Genomic DNA, 21,053 nt, shown 5'->3' on the forward strand with positions numbered 1-21,053 from the left:
AGTCCAAAAATACTGTATACATACACATTATAAAAATACTGTATACAATAATACATTTAATTTCTACGCGCCTTTCAAAACTATATATATACACACACATATATATATATACATACACACGCACACACATATATATATATATACACACACACACGCATATATATACACACACATATATATATACACACAAACACACACACACACACACACATATACATATACATACACATATACACACACACACATACATACATATATATATATATATATATATATATATATATATATATATATATATATATATATATATATATATATATATGTTTCTGCAATTGATATGGCATATTCTAATGTAAATCTACATCATAGATTTGCTAATTAGCATTTTATTGTAAACTGGTGTCTCTAAAAATAGTGTTACTGGGCAAGAATTTAGACTACCAGTTCTCCTCTTCTTTTCCTTTCGGCTTTTCCCTTCGAGGGGTCGCCACAGCAAATCAGTGTCCTCCATCTTTAGAGGTTGGATCCGCATGTTTGTTTTGGCCAAGCTTTTACGTCGGATGCCCTTCCTGACACAACCCCCTGTATTTATCCGGGCTTGGGACCGGCACAAGAAGTTGATTTTGTATATATTATTTACCTATTTATATATTACAGTAAAGTCTCGTTATATCGATATTCAAGGGAGTCAGAAAAAATATCGATATAACCGGGACTATCGATATATCCGACCCTGTTTGCATGTAATCTTCTCCGTGCGTGCATAGAAATAGTATCGATATAACCGGGACTATCGATATATCCGATATCGATATAACGAGACTTTACTGTATTATTTTAATGACGACCTCTATCAGGTCCGAATTCTAATGGAAGTGCAACAAATCCATGAAGTTTTGTATTTTATTTGCTCTCAAGAAGTCGCTACACTTTATAAAACAATGAGTAACTAACTTCTCGGCTTCCCGATTAGTATGGAAGAGCAACTTGATTCACGGCTGAAATTGATCAGTAACCTTTTCATGAAATGTTCGATATGATCTAAACCCTTTGGAGCTAACTGGTGCCTTCAGAATCCCAAGAAGAAAACACGTTGACTATAAACGTGTGCGAATCCGCGCGACAATACAAATGCAGGCCTAAGAGCAAAGTACTGCAGTGTTTGTAGTACCTATCAAGCTGATGACAACACAGCTCTCAGTCTACAGTGCTTAATGGACTTTTTATGGGCTTGTCTTGTGATCGTATGACCTGTGGCACCTTGGCCCCGAAATGGCTCCCTTTGGAGGAGCAGATTAGAAACATACAGCTACAGAATCGGTCGGGATGAAATTGCCCGTGGTTCACATCCAAAGTTTCTCAAAAACGGATGGATAGATATCTTTAGAAATCGACGGTGTGTATTTGAAGCAATTGGAAGTATTTAGCGGAAGATTTTTTTTTCCTCATGGAAAAATCCGTCATACAGGTGTGTTCCATGAAAGAAAAGGTTTCTTCAGCTATCCCAGTGCCAGGGAAAGACCAAATAGAGGTGATACCTCGGTTTACAAATGTTGGGTTATTTTGATCGTTCGCCCTTGGTTCATTGCTTCGACGGGTGTTGATGGAAGAGGATGGTTAAATCATTACGGAGACAGGTGTAGAACAGAAAGTTGGTTTAATCTCGGAGAGAGAGAGGAGGCATCGGCGGTGTCGGCTTACGGAGAGAGCATGGCGATAGAGAGAGAGAACTAGAAGGGAGAGCATTTTATACGGCGCGCAGTGTGTGACGCGAAAGGATGTGACGTAATGTAAATGCGACATCATGTAAGGAAGGCAGGATATGACGTATCAGGAAGTTCAAAATGTAAACAAAGATTACAGAGCGATGTTTAGAGATGTTTGTATGGCGAATTACCCCAACAACAAACCTCTTGGCTAACGAACATTTCGGTTTACGAACGTTACATTTATGAAAAGTTTACCTTAGCATACGAACTTTACATTGGCACACAAACTTTTTTTCGTACACGGAGCTGCCTCAATAAGTGATGTGTCGTCCGCGAACGAGCCCGTTCTAACAACAAAATGGCAGCCACATTTATAAAATACAAAATAAGGTTTATTTTATGTAGTTTTAAGACTTAGAACATTAGAAAGTAGGAAATTGTGCGTTATGGGGACCTGGGAACGGATTATTTTCATTTTAATGGTTTCCCATGGGAAATGAATTTTTGGGATACACACTTTTCATCTTACACACTCTGTCTGGGAATTAATTAAGGGTTAGAGTGCCAGGGTTTCCAGCACAACTTTCGTTAGCTCTTTGGATGAGAAGGCTAAATGTCTGACATTTTCAAAGAAGGCTGAAGAAACGGTTCTGTTCCTTAGAGGTTTTCTCAGAATATTTTGGCCTTAAAATGTTTAGATATAAAAGGAATTTTGTTTTTCTTGAGACACTAAATCACATATAAGGTGCACCGGCGTATAAGGCACAGGGTTATCTTATGAAGAAAATGAAGGCTTTTGGATACGCCTTACAACCTGGAAAATCTGGTACTGTACTTGAATTATAAGTAAGTAACACATAACACATAAACATGATCTTTTGAAATCAAACCATAAGTAAGAGGCAAGAACTAAACTGCACAAACACGCGCGCACATACTCAGAAGCAGACCGATATTTTCAGAAATCTCAAGAAAAAAAAAAATCTTTATTTCTTTGCAAGATACATAACACACATGTGCGAAAATCGCATTGCCAATTGCAGACGAATTGAAAAAGAGTAACAGGAAAAGATTATAACAAAAAAATACTGTCTCATTCTTGTAACTAAAACCCCCAAGTAGCATGTACAGTGATACCTTGGCTTATGAACTTAATTGGTTCCCAGACAGAGTGTGTAAGGCGAAAAGTGTGTATCCCAAAAATTCATTTCCCATAGGAAACCATTAAAATGAAAATAATCAGTTCCCAGGTGCCCATAAAACACAATTTTCTATTTTCTAATTTTCCTAAGCCTCAAAACTACACAAAATATACATTATTTTATGTATAATAAATGTGCTATGGTATTATAAATAAAGAAATAAAGTGTACTATATAATACAGTCATTTTATTTACCTTTGTGAAGGTCGTTGATGGCTTGATGGAATGGTGTTTCATCAGCATTACAACACTTGATGAGGAACGTAACCTCCTTCTTTCACCATCTTGAGGAATGATCCCTTGTAGGTGCTTTCTCTGATACTTTTATCTAGTTCCTCAACAATTGTGTTCTGTTTAGCTGGGTTGATAGCCTTTTGCATCAAGTGTACAGATGGCTGGTATGGGTTGTTTGTGGAGCTTGATCGATGGGATATTTTAACCTTGCAGTCTACACTCTGCCTTTGAACTATCAAAGTTGAAACTTTCTTACTGTCGTCTGCCTGTCTCTTGAATGTTTAACCCCCCTCCCCTCACTGCTGCGTTCTTGACCAATCACGTGGCTTTAACTGACGACTGGGGGCGGGGAATAGAGGACAAAAACAGTCGGCTGCCATGTTGTTGTTAGAAGAACGGGCTCGTTCACGAACGACACATCAATCATTGAAGCAGCTCCATGTATGAAAAAAGTTCGTATGCCAAGGTAAAGTTTGTATGACAAGGTAAAATTTTCATAAATGTAACGTTCCTAAACCGAAAAGTTTGTAAGCCAAGGGGTTCGTAAACCGAGGTATCACTGTATCGTGTTATAAGTGCCAATATTGGTCCAGGCTTCCACCTTTTGAAACCTGCGCCATGTGGGACATTATAACCTCCAACTGAGAAAGGAGTGTCGCATTGTCAAGTTCAAGGTTGTTTTTGGGGAGCTCATGTTGCTCCGTCTTTGACAACGTTGGGCTCCCCAAAGTCACCCCCCCCCCTCCCCCGCCGACGACAATATGGCCGACAGGCCCACTAAAAGTAAGGCTCACATTGGGACGGAGAGGAAGAGGCATGTTTTACTGTCCCTCTTCCTCGCGCAAGAATTGGAACACAGAAGAGAAATCTTTGCTGGCGTAACCACGGGCACACATCATCCGGTAGGTCTGATGAGCTAAAGAGCCCAGTGGAACTGGTGTCTTGGTGCTGGTGGCTGTGTTCTGTGCCAGACCCAGATCCTGAAAAAAGACAAGGAAACTTTGATTTTCACTTTGAAAGAACATTTATCGTATTCTCCGGTGTATAAGGTCCACCGGAAGAGAAGGCGCACACACAATGAATGTCGTATTTTATGCTCGTTAGAGGTTTTCATAGAATATTTTGGCCTTAAAATTTTTAGAGATAAAGCAATTTTGTTTTTCTTGATATATTAAATCACAGGTGTCAAAGACAAGGCCCTGGGGCCAAATCTGGTCCGCCACATTATTATATACGGTCTGGTATATCAGCCGGCGTGTTTTGGGCATTTCAGATGCGATAAAACGTTTTTCTGATGTCAGTTAGGAAACAAAAAAATGGTGTTGGTTGTCCTTTAACTAATGCAGAATCCTTCATTTCATGATCATTCAACACAAAACAGACAAATGTAAGAAATTGAGATCCGGCGACAGATGTACAAAATGCACCATTTTTTTGGTTCAACTTATTCTAATGGAAGCAGCAGTGTTAAAAAATGTTATTTCAAGGATGAGCGCTATCCACGCCGATGCTCACATGAACTTGTGGAAGCATGTGAACGAACCTTTGCCATTAGCTGGGTACCAAAGCCTCCCTGGTAGTTATTCGCAGAAGGAACTCCCTCCATCACACCGGGCACTGGATTGTAGGTGTCACTGGACCAGCAACGGCCTGAACTCATGTTTAGGATCTTGGCCAAGAGTTTTGGATCAAGACCAAGTCTGCAAAAATGATTTGAATTTAGATAACTTCCAAACAGATTGCAGATATAATAGCGGTCAGATGAGGTTACCTGATTCCCAAATTCATTGTTTCGGCAGTTCCGATCATTCCGATAGCAAGGAGCATGTTGTTGCAGATTTTAGCAGCCTGTATGGAGTGGATAAAAAAAATAAAGTTCAATAAGTTGAACAAAGTCACTTAGGCTGTAATCACACTGCAGCTCTATTCTGATTTTGTATTTATTTTTGGCTCATGTGAGTGATGCATTTAGATGCACTCAGTTTGGTTGAGAACCAAATTTCGGTTGTATACCGGGGCATAAAAAATATCACATTTTTGGTTGAAATGGGATGAGAACGGAGACGTTCGAAAACCGAGGTTTGACTACCGAGTTAGCTAAAATGACTGAATGAAAAAAATGACTTAGATATCCTTGTAGTAGCGGGAAAGAAATCTCAGACAGCGTTGACTGTCCCTACCTGTCCGGTTCCAACCTGACCACAGTACATCACGTTGGCTCCCATGCAGCTGAGTAGCTCTTTGGCGGCGGTAAATTCTTCCTCCGCTCCTCCCACCATAAAAGTCAGCTTTCCTGAATTGGCGGCACCCACACCTAACAATGGAAATCATACAACCGTCACGGTTTGTTTCTGGTTTCAAATGGTTCCGAGAGGTTGACGGATGAAAAGTGGCAGAGGAAAATCAGACCATTGTGCTCATAAAAAAAACCCCACATGGGTTCATATTTGTCTCACTTAGTGACAGATTTTGCCTCGACGGAACAACAGAACCCGAGAACAGAGATGGCATATCTGCTACAGCCGAATAATGGATTCATTTGAATGTCACAGACATTCAGCAAAACACACATTTACCATACTTTTCGAACAATATGGCGTACCGGATTATAAGGTGTACCCTTAATGAATTACATATTTTAAAACTTATACTTACATATTTTAAAACCATATACTGTATAAGGTGCAACGGATTATAAGGCGCATGGCCAGCGTTTGAAAAAAAAAAAAAGAAGGCTTTTAGGTGCGCCTTATAGCAGTGTCTAAAACTCATGACAAAAAATTAGCGGACACCAGGGCAGACAACTCTGAAAAGTTGCCTGCCCGGCCATAAAGTTGCCTGCCCCATTTTTCACAATTTGAAACACAAGATGACTAATCGCAACCAAAAAAAAAAAAAAACATTGTTGAGATGTATACGAAAGTTCATTTGGCAATTTGCATACTCGGCACAGCAGCCAATCAGAAGCCTGTTTCGTGCTTCGGACTATACCGTGACTGTAACGTGTACTTGAGAGTTTTGAAATGCGCTTCGAAAGAGGAGTCCACGTGGCTTGTAGCGGTTTGCTTTATTGAATAAAACAAACGTTTGATTTGAAAATAATAATTTTTTATTTTTTCTTGAAGTTGTCGGCCACCCGAGCCGACATTTTGAAAGTTGTACGCCCCGGGCCTCCAAGCAGACTGTCATGATGCTTAAAGAAATGTTAAATAATTTTGTGTTTTCTGGATTTTGGATGGGAGAAAGGTGCGCATTTCTCCCCATCCAAAACAGTTGAGTTGGGCGACCACTAATTAATTCTGAGAAGGTGATTGCAACCACCTGGGAATGGCCAATTGCCGCTGGGACCTGATTGGCCAGAAGCTCAGGTGAAGCACCTTTAAAGCCAGACTGAGCCAGTCACTTCTAGGAGGAAGAAGAGGGACAAAGGACAACCTGGAGAGCAGTGTTACCTGGGGTCTGCCGAAAACTGATGTCAACTTCAAATAAAGAAAACTCACAATACCCTTCCTGCATCTGGCTGAGTGAACTTTTATCAACTTTCCACCTGCTTGCTGTAGCGCTGCATGACACAGACGTTATTTCAAACACTGCTTATAGTGCGGAAATATGCTATTTTATTAACACATGTTTTCACATAGCTACTCGATAGTGCAGTGGTGTCAAAGCCATTTTAGCCACATTGTGGAGTTCCTCTCAGGGGGCCATTATGAATTTGGGGAAGCCATTAGAATGTTTCATCCCCTCCACATATTACATATAGAGCGTACAACAAATTAATGGATAACTAGTTTTCAAATATGAAGTCAAAAATAATGACTGTTATTGTAGTTTAGTTGGGAGAATTTGAAATGTTGGTTCGGACTTTAGCAAGCATCATGGCACTTGACGTGCTTGATTTGCTTTCGCGGACCAAATAAAATGATGTGGTGGGCCGGATTTGGCCCCCGGGCCTTGACTTTGACACAGATGTAATAATAATTATAATGAAGAAGAAGAATTGCCTCATTTTTTTGAAAGTTATGTGGATTTGGGGTGTTTGTAGCAACAAAAAGCTAGCTATTGATAGACATATAGCTAGCTAGCTATTGATAGACACATAGCTAGCTAGCTATTGATAGACAGATAGCTAGCTAGCTTTTGATAACCAGATAGCTAGCTAGCTATTGATAGACTGATAGCTAGCTATTGATAGACAGATTCCTAGCTAGCTAGCTAGGTAGATAGATATAAAATGATTTGGCGGGCCGCACCGAGCCGTGACTTTTATACATGTGAGATAGTTGAACCAAATACTATACATATACATTTAAAATATTTTTTTTACTATTGTGCATTTTAATGTAGATGACAAGGGACGAAATGAATGCACATGCATGACAACAGAAGTAATCGGTCAGCACAATAGAAGTAATCAGTGTAGCCGCAGGTAGTAATTCACTGCTCACCCCGAACCTGAGAGCAGGGACCACTCATCGTAGAATCTGGCATGTCGGGACAGTAGGGATATAAATAGGGTCAAAACTACCAGCAAACAAATTTTGTTCGCTGACGAAGCCTCTTGGATAATAAGCGAAATGTCCGACACCTTCAAAGAAGTACAGATGACGGCTGAAGAAACCTTCGATTAAAAGGTTTTTAAATGTCATTCGTTGAAGGTGCGCCTTGTATTCCAGAAAATACGGTAATTCAAAAGTACTGCATTTTCCGGTGTATAAGGTGCACAGGACTATAAGGCGCACTTTTAATGAATGGAAAATAATGTCCAAATATAATATATAAATATATACAAGTTTTCCAAATATAAGGCACACCAAATTTGTTCTGGTTTTGTTTTTCATGCTTGGGTGCCGATAAAGCACTGGCCATGGCCTCTGGCAGTGTTTTTTCTTTTCCATAACGGACAGCATTTCCCTTTTTCCATGTAAGCGCTTTGTTCCAGCTTCAGCTGTTGTTACAGCGCTATATAAACCATTATGTATGTATTGCATTGTATTTTGGATAGCCGCCCTTATTTCAAGCACATATAACCGCAGACCCATATAATTTAGGAATGAATTCTTTTTATGATGAAAAAAAGAGAGTCTAAGGTTTCTAACACTGTACTGAATGTTTATGTACTCCCAAAACTAAATAATCTGTGGGTCCTGGAATTCCAGTGACAATGACAAAAACCCTGGCACTGGAGTGGACACAATTTTGTACGTCTGGCAGTGAATTAACTAAGAAATAAATACAGTAAAGTCTCGTTATATCGATAGTCCCGGTTATATCGATACTATTTCTATGCACGCACGGAGAAAATTACATGCAAACAGGGTCGGATATATCGATAGTCCCGGTTATATCGATATTTTTTCGGACTCCCTTGAATATCGATATAACGAGACTTTACTGTATATGTATATATATAAGAGTCCAATGAACTCAAAATTTCAAGGGAACAAATTTCCATAAATATTTTCAGTTTTGCTATTGTGAAATTTGGATTTCCCGCATTTGACAACAAAGAATAAGACTTTATTTTCTTGTTTTTCACCTATTATAATCAAAAGTAGAAATTATTTGGAGGCTACCTGACTCATTTTTGCACCACATTTGCTGCAAAATCCTGCAAAATTGTAATAACGATTACTTCAAACATTTTTGCACATCATCTGTCAGTGAATGAGTTAAGGTGTTCTGTGAAAAAAATCATTTAATTGGTCATAAAATGAATAATTTATAACAAACAATGCATCTATGGAGTCTGAATGGCCTTCTGAAATGCAGAGGTGACAACAAGTGGTTGTTCCGTTACAATTTAAAAACACGCTTCATGCAAATTATGAATGTATATGCCTGAATTCTATAGTATAGTGAAGGTAACCCCAAACGAAAGAAAAAAATTGCAATTAGACAACGACTGTTGCTTTTTTACAACATGCATGAAAAAAAAATATTTTGCTCATGTTCACCAAATTGCCAAAGTGTGCAATTCAAGACCACCCACCTTATTTAGCTCAACAGCAGCAAATCAACCACATCCTCAAAAATGTCTACAAGGTAGAAACAAAACCCCTCTTGCACAGTTGGAACATTCAATTATAACCCACAGGCAATTAACGGTGTGCACATGGAATTAATCGTGCATGGTAACATTATGCCGATTAATACCGTGTACAAAATTTACCTCCTGACACGGGCGCATCCATAAAAACGGCTCCCATCTTTTCCGCTGCGGCTGCCATTTCTTTGGATACGGCGGGATCAATTGTACTGGAATCAATGAGCAAAGAGCCCTTCTTCACTTTCCTATCATGAACATAAAAGGATTGTCAAAATGTGTAATCTTCACAGGTTATGTTATTTGAAAAGGAAAGACATACTTGAGAATCCCATTAGCACCAGTATACGCATCAATGACATTGGGATTTGAGGGAAGCATGGTGATAATACGGTCAGCCTTGTCTGCGACTTCGGCAGGATTATCAACAATCTGAGGAAATAGAAAAAAGTCATGTTGGTTGGAGCAGTTTGAATTGAGAAGAAGAAAAAAAAGAACCATCCCACCTGGGCACCCAGTTCTTGAACTTCTTTGCAGGACTCAGGGAAGACATCTGTGGCAATGACTGGGTAGCCGTTCTTCAGTAAATTCTTGGCCATCGGGTTGCCCATATTGCCAAGGCCGATAAAGCCCACCTGTGTCTTGGAGGCCATGGAGCGTATGGAGGCTATAACAGAATGGTCAATTTTACTTATGGTTTCCTGTGGGTGTATAGTGCAGAGTTGCTCACACATTTTCAGCATGGGAGCTACTTTTGAAATGACCAAGTCAAAATGATCTACACATTATATTTAAACTCAACTTTCGTTGTATAGCGTCAGGTCATGACAATGTCACATCACCTTGTCATCACCCCTGGTATGGTGTATAACATTGTAAAAACACACGACTGCACGTTCTCACCATGCCTGTACAGGTTTTCTCTGTGTACTCTGTACTCTTTTGTTCCACATTCCAAGAACATGCACGGCAGGTTCATGTAACTTTCTAAATCCTCCCTTGATGTGATTGTGAACACGGATGGTTATTGGTATATATGAACCCTGTGATTTGCTGGCAACCAGTTGAGGGTGTACGTCCCCCCTCCAAACAACAAATAAATAAAATATATCTTTTGTGAGTTATAGCTACGTTGTATGCAGATTGTTAACATACACAAGGCAAACTACCACGTTAAATAAAGATACATAAATGGAAAGTGGATAGAGAAAAAAACATTAAGGCGCTTAAACTGTTAAAAAACGTTTTCCAACTTAAATCGTTGGGATAAACGTAGCCCCGACAGTCTGTAGAGTGATTACATAATACCCCTTAAAGCCAGCAAATTGCACATAGTAGCTCTTTTCTTCTATAAGTGATTAAAAGGTCACTGCGTTAGATTTTTTTTGCAATTTAGAGAAACTACCAATAGTTTGCAAACGATCTGAAGTAAAGACTCCAGGAAAAAAACTCCAGAAGTATGAAAATTGACAACAGGAACCCCTCCTGAACTAGCTTAACAGAATGTTTAATGAGTACTCAACCAAGAGTTTCTAGCAAAATATTTGCGGTTCTATGGACACAAATGGTGTTATAATGACATCGGGCAAAATTAGCGACGGTCTTAACTTGAAATCCTTACCAATCGCAAAGGGAACATTCTCACACCGCCTTCCGACGAGATACCGACACCCTCGCAACACGGCCGCCATGCTTGTCACCTCTTCCTAGCTTGGCCACAAAGTCACGTGAAAGTGACGGGCTCCTCTGCCAATCAATTAACGCGCCCGCCCAGGTTTTAGCCAATAGGCTCCGGGGGTGGGTCAGGCACTGTCTGCGCGATACGCGTATCCGTCGCCTACGCCTGAAAATTAAACACACGCATTACATATTATTTTTTAGAACAAGTTAATTTTAAGTAATTTTAAATAATTTGCATTTTTCTTTAAGTTGTACGTATTTTTGTTAGTACAACATTACAAGTTTTGTTATATGAAGTTATTGAAACAAAAATATATTGACAATATTCACAAATGTCTAAAATGTGTTAATTATGTTTCCCAAGTTACAACAACGATAATACTGTGTCAAAGTGATTTAAAAAACATGTTTAGTTTGTTTATAATATCCTTACTCGGGTTTAAAATTCCCCACAGGACTACTGGGTGGAAATGACGTTGTGTTGATGTTGTTCCAGGAAGAGGACAAGGGGAAGAACTAAACTGCGTCAACAGTCACTTTTGATGATACATAACGATTCTAGTCGTTATTCAGCATGGCAACTGGGTATGTATAACACTGGTTGGATAATTGTTCGCTGCTCATGCGGATTATGTTCAAAATGTTCGTGTTTGTTGCCTGCCTATGAAAGCCCGATAGTTGGCGTTTGCTCATTTAACGTAAGCTAACTATTTTCCACTCGACAATGAAGTCACAGTCAAGAGGACATCGGAGTTAGAATTGACGGATAATGTTATGTGGCTTGATGTTGTAGTCAAGAAATGTTTTTTTTTACCGCATCGGACAATCAAGACACAATTGTATTTTGGTTAATGTGCGGTAAACATTTGCGAGCTAATCCCCGAGTTGTCTCTTGAATAGCTCTGGGCCTCGCCTGTCTTTATTAGCCAGTCAATCGGGAATGTTAAGTTTCGACACAACTTGTCCGGAGACGTCGGTTGTCGTTTAAAGACGTACATACATTAAAACAAAGTATATTAATGGAGATATTAATAGTTTTTCGCATTTACGTTGCTGTCGTTTATTAACAAGCTGTTTCCGACTCCCTGTTGACCTCCATTTTATATTCACATTAAAGTGTGACTTTGATACGAGTTTTATAATTTCAAATAACTCCATGGTTTCTTTTTGAATAAAAAAACATATCACGCTGTCCCTCCAATAATAATAGACGTTTTAAAGAAATTATCTGTGTCTTTGTGAGTCATATGGTCACATCCGTAATATTGACTCTCTTCCCACTTTCAAATCCCACCTCAAAACCCATCTGTTTAAAATTGCATTCACAGTGTAGTTTAATCATCTCTTTCATTATTTATCATTTTATTTATGGTTTTATTGTTCTTGTGTTTCTTGTTCTTTTAATTGTAAAGTGTCCTTGGGTGATTTGAAAGGCGCTTGTAAACTAAATGTATTATTATTATTATTATTATTATTATTATTATTATTATTATTATATGGTTGCCTTTAATGGGGGGGAGGGCGTGAAATACAACTTTGATTCAAAAACTGGTTCCTCATTGGTTGTACCCTACACCATCTGGTCGCAAGTACAGTACTCACTCATTTTATATTTGTGTAGATAACAGAGAGCAAATCAGCAATTTTGTGTGTCCTTATCGACAGTCGAGGGCATGACATTACCTTAATTCTCTTTGCATTTCATGTGATTCATGTGGCGGGGAATACAACGCAACAACTCCATTGTATTGGCAAATATCTGGACTGAAGATTTCAGTTTTACGACACATGCCTTTCAAAATATCAGGGTTAGCTTTGGTGACGTATTTTTTTGTGGATATTGTTTGAGGGTTTGTCCTGGAGACAGCCTGTTGACATTTGTCATGTGAAACCCCGAGGAACACTTGAGCCGTGCCATAAGTTTAAAGTTGTTACCAAGAGAACAACAAAGGGGTTACTGTTACCACTGTTTTATTTGGCAGAATGGTTTGACTGTTATAATAAACACTTGTGCGGTGCAACCTCCAGACTCAAACACAACCCATTTTGGGCATCTTTGGCCAAAGTAGCTCCCTGTTCCATTTTGTTTGATACCTTCACTGTTGCTATATGGGTTGATGCAATATATATATATATATATATATATATATATATATATATATATATATATATATATATATATATATATATATATATATATATATATATATATATATATATATATATATGCCTTTCTTGATACTTGCTCTATGTACAGTTTTTTAATGAAACTGTTTTACACATTTACATTTGAACAGTATACAGTTGGCATTTTAATTTTGTTATGCTTAGAATATCTTGGTTTCTATCCTTTCACCCCACCCACCCCATCCCATTTCAAATTGCTGCTGTGGACTACAAATTTCCCCATTGTGGGACAAATAAAGGTTTTCTGATTCTGATTCTGCTATAGTATACATACAGAGGACAATTATGAGGACTTTAAAGGACAACCGACGCCTCCGGACAAGTTGATTCCATAATTTGTAAAATCACTTCCAATGACCGACTGAACGTATTTTACAAAGATTCCACCGCATATAACTATATTTTACGTTTTAAAACTCGCGCTGAATATTGAAGAAGTCTTGTTTTTGAGTTGGTGACGATGCCTACCGAGATGTCTCGTCTGGAACGCCCATGACCGAGAAATCGACACACAATGCATTTTGGGTACTTTGTTTGGTTTGAAAACTTTGTTGTGTGTTGCACCAAGACTACTATTTGATACTAGTTGACACAAATTCCCAGCAGACAAATCAGCCCATTTCCAATGGCGCTTGGGCGCCATTTTGTTTTTTTCTGGGACGCTACATTGGAGTCCAGATTCCTCAAAATGACACGGAAGGACTTCTTTAATCGATTGCACACATTTATGCTTTCCTCTTCAGAACTATTTGAATCATATTCATTACTGGATGGGTAACAAGAAAGCACCTTCTCCGAATCTGAAGCCATTGTTTTGATTCTAGAGCAAGGCAAGATGTCCTGGCGTGATGTCACGAGCAAGGGGCCAGGACCTTCTGAAACTGAAACTTTCTGAGGTTATTTTGAAGTAGTTTTGGGACACTTTAGGTCATTTTTATTGGTGTTTTTCTTTTGACTAAAATATCAGCCTGCATGTTTTGGGTATTTTCGATGCTATAAAACGATGTTCTGATGTTAGTTAGGAAACAAAAAAATGGTGTTTGTTGTCCTTTTAAAGTAGAGCTTTTAAAATATGAAACTTGTAATACATGTTATTTTCCAAAGCATTACCCATTACCACATCCTGCTTTATTAGTCACTGTAGTTTATTAAATAATAATCAATGGTATTTGTTGCTCAATATGTTTGATGTTTTCATCTCTTGCAGCCATTGTTGACTGATTGATGGCACTGTTCGTGGACGGGCCCTTGTTAGACAACAACATGGACACATCCAACTTTGCCCATGTCATCTTCCAGAATGTTGGCAAGAGCTACCTGCCCCATGCCGCACTGGAGTGTCACTACACCCTCACACAGTTCATCAAGCCACACCCAAAGGACTGGGTTGGCATTTTTAAGGTGACTGATCATGTTTGTTATTTTAAACTCATAAGATCATCTTGTTAAAAAAAACACAACAAAACTAAAACTTAAAATAGTAGTATAGTGAATAAATCGTGGCCAAATCTATTGTTCACATAACATTTTTGATGAAATAATTTGTTTGACTTACAAATTAGGAATTATAAAGGACCAAGTGCAGAGATGTGAAAAATTGACCTCAGTAGAGTTTTGAAGTGCCGTATTTTCCGGTGTATAAGGCGCAATCAAAAGCCTTGATTGTCTTTAAAAAATGACCCTGGCCCTTATACACAGGTGCGCCTTATATGGGAAGTAAAATTGAGCCGCAGCAGGTCTCGCAACTACTGTCAACAGCCACAAACTCCCCCTGTAGAAGGAGTCGTGCCTAACCCCGGCCTCTACTGTAGCGATTTATAATGTGGTGTGCTTTATATTTGGAAATCTTTCAAATATTTTGAATTTGATTGGATTAGCCTTTTTTTAGCTTGCAGTGGAGAAATTTACATTTCACAGCAGCAAAATGATGAAAGTAAGAGGAAAGGAAGAAGTCGAAAAACAAAATACAGAGCTGCTTTAAAGGCAGCCACTCTCGCATCGCCATGTTGAAGCGAAAGACAACAAAATAACAAATAATGTGACACAACACAATACACAGTCATTCAATCTTGAGCACTTTCTGCATCCTGTTTGTTGCATGAAGCAATTCTAGATGAAAGAGGATCAAAGCGTTCTTTTTACCAATGGATCAGAGCCATCATGATGGAATATGCACGTCTCCTACAAGCTAAATGTTGAACCCTAACACAAAGCTGTAGCATCCATTGACAAAAAACATTGTCTCACATTTCCTGTCACACGTAAATCCGCTTCAATTCCTAGCTGGGTCTCACATCTCCTGTCACACGTAAATCCGCTTCAATTCCTAGCTGCGACAGTTACAAATACGCATTGGTGCTCTTTGCTGACGCTCCGTTCTTCTCATCGCGGGGTCCGCAAGCCACGCATCCATCCAGCCACAGATTGTCCAACAGCACTTGGATTTCTATTTTTATGGATATTTGGAAAACTTTTTTTATTTATTGAAGGTGCACCTTCTAGTCCGGTACGCCTTATACAGTGATACCTCAGCACTTCAGCTTACGAACTTAATTGGTTCTCAGAAAGTGTGTGTAAGGCGAAAAGTTCGTCTGCCGAACATTTATTTTCCATAAGAAACCATGACAAATGACAATAATCCTTTCCCATGTCTCCATAAAACATAATTTTCTCCTAAACAAGCCTTAAAACTACACAAAATACACCTTATTTTATGTATGAAAAATGTGCTATTGTATTGATGAGAAGGTTTCTTCAGCCGTCATCTGTACAAAAGTGAAGGTTTCGGACGTTTCGCCTCCTATCCAAGAGGCTTCGTCAGCGAACTAAAGTCTGACTGGTCGTATCGGCCCCATTTATATATCTCTAATGTCCAGACCTGGTGGCGCCGGACACAGCTATGATAGGTCCCTACTCTCAGGTTGGGGGGGCGCGGGACCCCCCCCTGTGGCCCCACTGATTGTTCCTACATTCCTGACTAACGATTGGCCTATTACACCCACTCCCCCCGGTATCACCTCATCAGCATAACGACCCTCATCAGCATTGCGAAAGTTGCCTAACCTGTTTTGCCTGAGCAGGCTATTGTATGAACGATCCAAATTGAACCTCCCACCACCAGACCGGTTTAATGAAGGATTTTGTTGTTTTATATTGTATTGCTATTGCTCTTGCTATTGTATTGTAATTAAAGAAATAAACTGTACTATATAATACAGTAAAGTCTCGTTATATCGATATCGGATATATCGATAGTCCCGGTTATATCGATACTATTTCTATGCACGCACGGAGAAAATTACATGCAAACAGGGTCGGATATATCGATAGTCCCGGTTATATCGATACTTTTTTCGGACTCCCTTGAATATCGATATAACGAGACTTTACTGTAAAATTGTTTTATTTACTTTTGAGATGGGAGTTGTCAATGGATGATGAACTTCCAGTTTGCTTATTGATGATATCCGAGTGAAGTTGCCATGCATTCTCGGCGATAATGCCCTCACTCACACTTTCCCCTGCTATCTGCTTTTCATTAATCCAAATCAACAAAAGTTTTTCTTGTGTATCCTCGTCGGCTTAACACTAGCCTGCCGGGGTGTCTTTTTGGTCCCATAATAGCAACAATGCTCCACTCGATAACAAACCATGTCTGCACTCGAAGAAAGGAGGTGACAAAAACTAGTCCGCCAGCCACCATGGCGCTGTTTGACCGTGTGGTTTGGTGTTCTTCCGCCAAAAACTATTCCTCCAGCCACCGTGGCGCTGTGTGGTTTGGTTTGTCCGCTGAAAAGTAGTTGGTCTGCCGAGATTATATTCTCGCAAATTTAATGTTCGTAAGGTGAAAAGATAAGGTATCACTATATATAGAAATGCTTTGAAAATACAGTGATACCTCGGTTTACGAACCCCATGGCTTACGAACGTTACATTTTGTCACATGTGCAAAAGCCGCCTTTGGCCCTTGGAACAGTTCCCATACAGCCTGACTGGAGTTTTCTCGGGGTGCACGGAGGTGTGGGTATTGGGGGTGACTTGTCGGGACCAGGGGAAAAAGCAAATTTGTAATTAACATGTCTCTCTCAGCAGGTGATTCACAAACACTTCCTGTCTGCTTTTCACTCCCTGCCACTGGGACGGACGGTCAAATGAGCGTTCCGCAGCAACCTGCTGGGTTTCAATTTACATCTGTGGATCACCTTATTTAAACAAAGGTGTTTTAAAAACAAGAAAAGACAAAAAAAACATTCTGCTGTATAGTTAGAGAGTCCTTCTACATCATATTTTATCATTTCTACCTAGCTAGCTATCGAATTGCTATCTATTTGCTCTCTATTAGCTATCTATCTATTTGCTATCTATTAGCTATCTAGCTAGCTAGCTAGCTCTTAATTATCTATGAGCTAGCTAGCTAACTTTCTAGCTATTTGAGTTATTCCGGGTTAAGTGAATGCTGGCTCGTGCTGCTATCTATTAGCTATATAGCTATTTGCTATCTATCAGCTTTCTAGCTAGCTATTACTTATCTATTAGCTAGCTTGCTAACTTTCTATCGATTTGAGTGAACGCTGGCGAATGTGGCTATTGTTTAGCTAGCTAGCTATCTATTTGCTATCTATTAGGTATCTAGCTAGCTATTACTTATCTATTAGCTAGCTTGCTAACTTTCTATCGATTTGAGTGATTCCGGGTTGAGTGAACGCTGGCGAATGTGGCTGCCGCTGCTCACCCACAGAAAAAATGTATCCTGTGCCCGTAAATTCACCTTGAGAGTCATAAAAATAATGTTGAGATATTACAAGAGAAAGCTATACCTAAAATTAAAAAGAAATCTGTGTTGTAGTTTGGCCATCAGTAAAACGTATTCACTGAGGAAAAAGTACTTTGAAAACTCTACTTCATTATACAAAGAACAGTTCATAAAATGTGTCCTCGGTTAAAACTGAACGACCCAAATAAGTATACATATATATAAAAAAACGATCTGTACATATGTAGTTCATTAAATACCTTTCTTCGGTGTCAATCAAATCCAAACACATTGCTATACCTAATATTGTGGACTGTATGTCTTATTTACATACATACACATTGTAGGCACGTCTGAGGGAAGTGAAAGAGTTGCTCTCAAGAGTTTTCAGCCAGTTGCCACTAATGAGTTCACCGGTGGGGACTCGCCTCCAGTAATGACATAAACTCACTATGTGCATGTTTTAATTGCTTCCTGTTTTTTATTGCTGGAGGCTGGAAACGCACCGGTTAACAACTGAGGGGGGTTTGCAACAAACTAGGGTGGGGGGGCTTCTATCTCTGGCTCTGATGAACACTTGCACTGTTGTAGCTTCGGGCTTTTGCTGCATAGCTTAACGCAGTTTATCTTCAAGATACATGGCGGGTTAAATGATACAAGTTTGCTTGTTTTTTTAATGCAATATGGTGCAGTACAGACGCTACCCTACTTACATTCAAGTTACGAACACAGGTACATACAGACATTTTCGTGGGTGTGTTGAAAAACAATCGGACAGATATGCTGTAAGTTATATTTTGTATTGGAAGCCTTTTACCGAATAGTGCTTCTTTCTGCCGCGAATGCCGACGTGAGGCGCTGTGAGAGCGCTCTCTCTCTTTCTCTCTTTCTATCTTTCTCTCTGTCTCTCTCTCTCTGTCTCTGTCTCTAAAATATGTAGTATTCTCTCGTTGTACATGTGTATATCTTTATAGAGCATATATTTTATTAAATGTTTGTTTTCAGTACAAGCCATTACAGGTTAGTTATACAAGCCTTAAAGGACAACCGGTGTCTCAGGACAAGTTGTGTCCATAATTTGTAAAATGGCTACAAATGACTTCTACTGAACGAATTTTAATAAGAGAGAAATAAGGTATTCAGGAAGTCTTGTTTTTGAGTTGGTGACGAGTCCGTACGTGACGTCACTAAAGGACCGCCCCTGACTGACAAAAAGACACATTGTAGCAGTCCTTCCATCACGTCAATGTATTTTGCTGTACTGTTTGGTCTGAAAACCTTGTGTTGCACCCAAAAGCCGCCAGAAGAGGGCGTCCAAGCTCCATGGAAGGAATTTATCAGCCTGTGGAAACGGGTGATTCATTTCTCACAACAGCGGTGGCCATTTTTGGGTGCGACATCCCCCCCCCCCCCGCCCGTCTGCCTCAAAATGACACGGAATAAATTCTTTAATCGAGTGCAAACATGTATGCTTTCCTCTTCAGAACTATTTGAATCATATTCATAACTGGATGTGGAACAAGGAAGCATATTCTCCGAATCTGAAGCCATTGTTTTTATTCTCCAGCAATGCAAGACGTCTTGGCGTGAAGTCACGAACTGGGGGAGGGACTTTCTGAAAATGCCCAATTCGCAGCTCAATTTTTTGCAGATCTTGGACACTTTAAGTCATTTTTATTGGTGTTTTGCATTTGACTAAAAATATCATACTGCATGTTTTGGGTATTTTAGATGCTATAAAACGTTTTTCTGATGTCAGTTAAGAAACACAAAGTGACGTCGGTTGTCCTTTAAACATACTTATACAAACCTTAAACATACATTCCAAACAAAATATAGCACTGAAGCAACTTACGAACAAATTCACCTTACGAACGACCGTTTGGAACGTATCTCGTTCGTAAGTTGGGGACCGTCTGTAAGTAGTTTTTTTTTTTGGTGTGCCCGTGGTCGATGGTGCACACAAAAAGACAGTCCCCCCCTCATGACCCTTGCTTTTATTTGACGGTTTTATGGCAGAAGATGGATGTTAAATATGGATTTTCTGTTCTTTTACACTCCTCGCCCTACCTATCATCAGCCACCGGTTAACAAGCCGTAAAACACCATTCATAGTTTTATTGGAGTTGTCATTCATTTTCAAGTCACTTTTGTATAACTATGCCATCTTATATCTCTCTTGTCATAAGCGACAGGCAACATGAAGATGGTAACCGTGAGATTTTTTTGTACACTCATCTAAGTATTAATTTAAGAGTTTCTGTAATATTAACGACACACAAAAATGGCCATGCGCCGCCTTTCAGGAGTCATTGGTTTTGATGTCTCCATTGTTATTATATTCCACTGATGTGGTGAGAGGCGTCTGTTTGAACAGATTCCCCGAAATGTCTTGCAGGTCGGCTGGAGCACAGCGAGAGACTATTACACATTCTTGTGGTCCCCCCTCCCTGAGAACTATGTGGACGGCACCGCAGTCAACAGAACAGTGGTCTTTCAAGGTAAGATCATAGTGGTCGTATATAAGATGGTACCTTTTGATAAACCGCAGGTTTGGATGACTATTTAAATGCTTGAATGTGAAATGCTTTGCGTCCTGTTGTTGTCTGTCATTGAGTTCAGACATTTGTGTTTTAATACCATTTTTCTTCTTCAACCACTTTTATGTTTTGAATTGGATTTGCTTAGCCTTTATTCGTCTTGCAGTGGAGAAATGTAATTTCAAAGCAGCATAGTTAGGAAAGAGGAAAGGAAGTAGTAAAAGAAATACAGGAGCTGCTGTGATGGCAGCCACTGTTGCGGCGCCATCTTGAAGTCAAAACAACAAAAATTAAATGACAAATAATATGAGACGCAGACAGTCATTCAATCTTAACCACGTTCTGCACCCTCTTTGTTGCATGGAGCAGTTCGAGATGAAAGGAAAGAGGATCAAAGCGTCCTTTTCACTAGTGGATCAGGGACGTCATGGTGAAATGTGCACCCGTGCTACAAGCTAAATGTTGAAAGTAAACACAAAGCTGTGGCATCCAATGATGAAAACAGATTGTTTCCATCTCCTGTCCCACGTAATTCCACTTCAATTCCAATCACGACAATTCCATATGCGCATCACCGCTCTGCGCTGATGTTCCTTCTCAAAAACAGTGCTGGAATATTCATGCTGCTGAAAAGGCGCAACCGGTCAGCAGAGTCTCGTCCTTGATGAATGTCGTGTCCAAAAATGCTGAAAAACAATCCGT

The 21,053-nt window shown here is 39.5% G+C and overlaps 2 protein-coding genes across 5 annotated transcripts in view; one reads left to right on the plus strand and one right to left on the minus strand.

Moving 5' to 3' along the window:
* Window positions 1-2,676: 2,676 nt before the first annotated feature.
* LOC148896896 (3-hydroxyisobutyrate dehydrogenase, mitochondrial-like) lies at window positions 2,677-10,941 on the minus strand. Its single transcript, XM_088999212.1, has 8 exons — window positions 10,813-10,941; window positions 9,698-9,858; window positions 9,514-9,623; window positions 9,318-9,439; window positions 5,326-5,459; window positions 4,917-4,993; window positions 4,689-4,845; window positions 2,677-4,125 (listed from the first exon to the last, which is right to left on the minus strand). Exons 1-8 carry the CDS (start codon window positions 10,880-10,882, stop codon window positions 3,967-3,969), a joined length of 990 nt encoding a protein of 329 aa, XP_088855338.1. The 5' UTR covers window positions 10,883-10,941; the 3' UTR covers window positions 2,677-3,966.
* Window positions 10,942-11,311: 370 nt separating this feature from the next.
* The window catches only part of LOC148896897 (tax1-binding protein 1 homolog B-like), a 28,501-nt gene continuing 18,759 nt past the window's right edge, over window positions 11,312-21,053 (plus strand). For 3 of the 4 annotated variants that reach the window (XM_088999528.1, XM_088999532.1, XM_088999529.1), the window contains exons 1-3: window positions 11,313-11,456; window positions 14,266-14,459; window positions 20,210-20,312. In XM_088999528.1, coding sequence (XP_088855654.1) covers window positions 14,283-14,459; window positions 20,210-20,312 — 280 coding nt within the window. In that variant the 5' untranslated portion in view covers window positions 11,313-11,456; window positions 14,266-14,282. Of the gene's footprint in view, window positions 11,457-14,265; window positions 14,460-20,209; window positions 20,313-21,053 lie in introns of all 4 variants that reach the window. The other variant, XM_088999530.1, reaches the window with a different exon arrangement.

Source organism: Hippocampus bargibanti, linkage group LG06 (assembly GCF_051943395.1).
Source record: "Hippocampus bargibanti isolate YZ-2025 linkage group LG06, ASM5194339v1, whole genome shotgun sequence".
In the NCBI taxonomy this organism is placed as follows: domain Eukaryota; kingdom Metazoa; phylum Chordata; class Actinopteri; order Syngnathiformes; family Syngnathidae; genus Hippocampus; species Hippocampus bargibanti.